This window comes from Cyprinodon variegatus, unplaced genomic scaffold, assembly GCF_000732505.1.
Source record: "Cyprinodon variegatus isolate N-32 unplaced genomic scaffold, C_variegatus-1.0 Scaffold827, whole genome shotgun sequence".
Lineage (NCBI taxonomy): Eukaryota > Metazoa > Chordata > Actinopteri > Cyprinodontiformes > Cyprinodontidae > Cyprinodon > Cyprinodon variegatus.
The window spans coordinates 279,078-283,605 of NW_015151280.1; the positions used below are offsets into that span (position 1 = coordinate 279,078).

The 4,528-nt window shown below is 37.3% G+C and overlaps 1 protein-coding gene across 4 annotated transcripts in view; it reads left to right on the top strand.

The window, feature by feature from the left end:
* Positions 1–4,528, top strand: part of rims2 (regulating synaptic membrane exocytosis 2) — a 263,822-nt gene that overhangs the window by 169,153 nt on the left and 90,141 nt on the right. For all 4 annotated transcript variants that reach the window (XM_015396880.1, XM_015396884.1, XM_015396885.1 and 1 more), the window contains one exon: positions 172–240. In XM_015396880.1, coding sequence (XP_015252366.1) covers positions 172–240 — 69 coding nt within the window. The remainder of the gene's footprint in view (positions 1–171; positions 241–4,528) is intronic.

Sequence of the window (4,528 nt, forward strand, 5' to 3'; positions counted from 1 at the left end):
GTTCTACTTTCCCACACTTATGTGCATAGTTATTTATATGCAATCTTTAAATAACTCACTGTGGAATGATAAACTGGAGGTGAAGTGTTTTGGATTTATAGCAGATTTAAACACAGGCCTCTCCTGTTTTTCCTTCATCTTACCTTTCCTGTTTGTTTCCGTATTGTGCAGGATCCCAGCGGATAAGTGACAGCGAGATATCAGACTATGATTGTGAGGATGGAGTAGGAGTTATAACAGGTGAGTAACAGGGTCTTATTATAAAGTTGATCAAAGGGGAGATGTCAGAACTAAGTTTAATGAAGCCAGTTTGGATGAGCAATTCCATTTTTTTTTATTTATAGTGTCTCTATGTTAAATATTTGTAAATATCTGAGTCTGTATTTATCTTCTTGTGCTCTAATGACTCTTTTACCTAAACAGTGTTTTAACTTTGTATAGGTACCTTATTAGACCGATAAAATGCTGCAGCCCATCAGTGGAGAGAGAGGGAGGAACTTTAATTTCCAAAGCACGACCACGCGTAGCTTTTGTCTTTTCTTACTAGGCATATGTATAAAGAAAACATTAATTCAAAGTGCACATGCACAATAAATACCCACACTAGATGTTTTATTTAAAACTCACACACGTCAACTACTTTCCATGCACATTTTAAACGTTCAATGCATGCAGATCGAGTACCAGAAGTCACCTAATATATCAGAAGCATGAGTTCATGCTATTTCTTTGCACTTGTGTTCTTCTTATGCCTTTCTTGTCACTTTGAGGCTGAAACCAACCTTAGAAAGTAAACTGTTTGTGATAAGCAGACTGTACTGGTTTCATTCTAGTTGCAGCTAATAATGCTAGCAGAACATGTACAGGCTGATAGCCGTTCTCATAAAGAGCAGTGATGACTTCATGTCCAACAGCCATCGCTGTCATTAACTGACATTTTTTTTATAAGCACAATGTTTGACACTTAAGGTAAAATCTGAACAGTAGCAGCAAACTAAATGTAATGTTCTGTATTCAACTATGCTGGTGAAGATTTTCAATCATCCAGGTCATAGTCATTCCAAAAAAGTAAAAAAACAAGTTTGAAGAAGACGTTTCGCTTTCCATCCAGGCAGCTTTTTCAATTCAAAATGTCAGGAATAGAGTTGAGTTCAAGGTTTTGTACAGAAGCCCAACAAAGTCTTTAGAAAACATGCAAATTGAACCGGACAAATGGATCCACCCCTTTGTAATGGGCGTTGTTTGGCTCTTTTGTTAGCCTGCAATGCCCCATATCTGTCTATGTCTCTGAAATGGATGCCGTCAAAGAGAATTGTTGGCCTGGCTGAATAAGCAAGGTCTTCTGGTCCCCTGTAAAGGGGTTGGGGTTGCAATGATAGCGGGAAGGGATCAACTTAATTGCTGCATTGTAGGTATTGGTATTGAACTATATACAAAATTCTATTCTAGCCTCACTGTCAGGTTGAGTGGAGGCTTTGAGAACCCAAATGCAGAGATCAATAGGCAGAGCTGAGTTTTGCTGATTTAATGAAATAATCACAGGCAGCTGAGGCAAAAATCCAAGATAACGAATATAGACAAATCCAGAAACTAGGAGACATCAGGGAACACTTACATAAGGAGCCAGGAAAAGACGAGGAACCAGCACTGAGGAACTGCACAGAGAGAGTATATATGGGAGACAGAACAAAGACTGGAATAATGAGCTGACAAGGAACAGGTGTGGATGGAAGCATCTAGAACAAGGGTGTCAAACTGGTTCCAGAAAGTGCCGTGTGGCTACAGGTTTTCTTTCCAACCAAGCAATAGCAAAACAGACTCCATTCATCTCATCAAGTCATCATGTTCAGATTGGACTCGCTTGATGAGATGAATGGAGTCTGGTGTGCTATTGCTTGGTTAGAAAGAAAACCTCCAGCCACACGGCCCTTTCTGGAACCAGTTTGACATCCCTGATCTAAAAGGAAGCCAAGGGGAAATGAGAAAAACACAAGGGGGGAACAGAGAGAAACTCCAGAACAAAACGTTGCTAGAAAACAACTACAATAAAAATAAAATAAAAATAAACTTAAGCAGAGGGCAGATCCCTGACACTCAGTTTCCTCAATATAAACAGGTAGGTTAACTTTAGCGTAGCTCACACAAAGTTCCAAATTTAATATGAATAATTTTAGATGTTTAAATCCAAAGCCGAAAAAGTTCCCAGGTTCCCATTTCAGGCACAGACGAGTGATAAAACAGAAAGGATTTTAAGGTAGGAAATACATTATTAACCTTTAACACATTGTAGTTTAGTACGCTTACTATTTTTAGGGAGGGAAAACGTAATTTAGGTCTTTTTTACAAAGTAAAATCGAGGGTGACCCGGATGTTTATTTGGTTACGGAATGAGCTGATGGAACGGATCTAGCTACCAGTAGTAGCTTCCGGTAAGTATTGTGTAGTGACAATTTGACATCAGCGCACAGAAACAGGTCAACACACGAGTAGGAGAGAATCTGCATGGGAATAAAAAGCAAGAGAGCAGAGAAAGAGCAGGCTCCTCATGCCTGAGACACATTGCGGGCCTTTAGGTATTTGATCTGCATGCATAAAACATTAGAAAAATGTCCTGGAGAGTAGTTTAAGTCTGTTTAAAATAAAACTGGTTATGAGTATTTTTGGCTTAATTTTGATGTATGCCAGAATATTTCGAAAAAAAATTACCTAAAGACTTTTTCATTGTTATTTTCTCCAGGAAAAAAAAAAAAACAAAAAACAAAAAACAAACATTAAATATGAGGAGAAAAAAGCTTTAAAAAGTATTTAAATGCTGATAATTGCATGGCTTTGATCATTACCAGCTTTGCTAGCAGGACAGTTTCTGATGAATGCATAATGTGAAGAGCTGCTGGGTTGTTAGGCATGTGGTATTCTTTCACATCCCTATTTGGAAATGTATGCCACAGAGGAGAAGAAAGGGAAACAGGTTGGAAAACAAACAGGGGGCCAGTTACAGTAACCAGTACCACTCATACAGGAAGTCAGACACATTAAGAAAAAAAACAGGTCTGTTATTGCTGGTCTCTTTAACATTTTCATCAGGACTCTGTTGCAACATAAAGCCTGTTTATCTCACTTCACTTTGCCCTTCTTGGACCATATTCTGCACTTTCACTGTTCTGCTCTTTTTAAGTCTTTAGAAGACATTTCTAGTGAGGATAAAGTGTGTTTTTGTCAGTTTTTAAAGATCAAATGTTTACATTTTGTACTCCTGCATTTAAAAGTGACCTTACTGCTTCGAAAATTGACTATATTATTCATACTAGTTGACTCAAAAATGTTTTATTCTAATATTTGCAAAGCAAATTCGTTTGGCTTCAAAATGAAGTCCAGTGTCCTAGTTCCTCATAGACCCAGCTGATTCCTCTCATTAAATCCCAGCAACTGTCAGAAAAGGTTTTTACCTTTTCAACTGACACCCGGTCCTCATACTAGCATGGTATGTTCGTAGCAAGAGAAGATTTCATTTAGCTCTGAGTGGATATTAATCATTCTCCTACCCCAGACTGCAGAATGCAAATGTTTTCCTCATTGACTATAAACACAATGATAAAGTTCAAACATCACCCGATTTGTTCAAATGGTTCTTTGATTAAAATCAGAGAATATAAAAACTACAAATTTGGCATATATAGCTACTGTATCTTTAAAAAACAAACCGGCTTAAAAGGCTGTTTTATCTAAAGTTATTAAATGACCACTTAAGCTTTCAATTAGTCATTATGGTCATTTGTATAAATTAGAGGGGATTTGCTCAAATCAGTTTCTTTAGTGGTGTTAGATTTGTACCATTAGATTAATTTTATAATCTTTCCTACGTTTCTTACTTTTATTTAACTTAATTTGATGTGCCACACACTCTGCTGAATATGAATCAGGTTTAATAGAGCTATGCGTTGACCTTAACCGTGGCTTCTGACCATGTCTGATTATTAGTTAATGAACTTTTTCAGCCTGAATGAACCAAGCAGTCCAGTGGAAAGACTACAAAAAAAATCATTATTGTGTTTCGGATTTTTAAAAGGCTATTTTCATGTTTAATGAACAATGTTAACACAGCAGAATAAAGCACTTTTATTGAAAAGGAGCACTTTTATGCTTGGACCAGATTTGTACTGAACATAGAACGAACAACAAAAAAGAAATGAAGTGGCGTTCCATTTGTTTTAACTGAGAAGTTTGGTTTCTTCTAACTTTTCAATCCAATTCAGTTCAGTTTATTTATATAGCACCAATTAACAACACACGTCATCTCAACCCACTTTACAATTCAACCAGATCATACAGTCAAATTGATTCAAGTTTTCTATCTAAGGTAAACCAGTTGATTGCATCGACTCACACTAAGCATGCTTGTAGCGACAGTGAAGAGCAAAAACTTCCTTTTAACAGGAAGAAATCATTTGCCAGCAGATCAGACTCAGGTGAGCGGCCATCTGGCAAGGCCGACTGATGTTCGAGGAGACAGAAGCAGACAGAGAAAGAA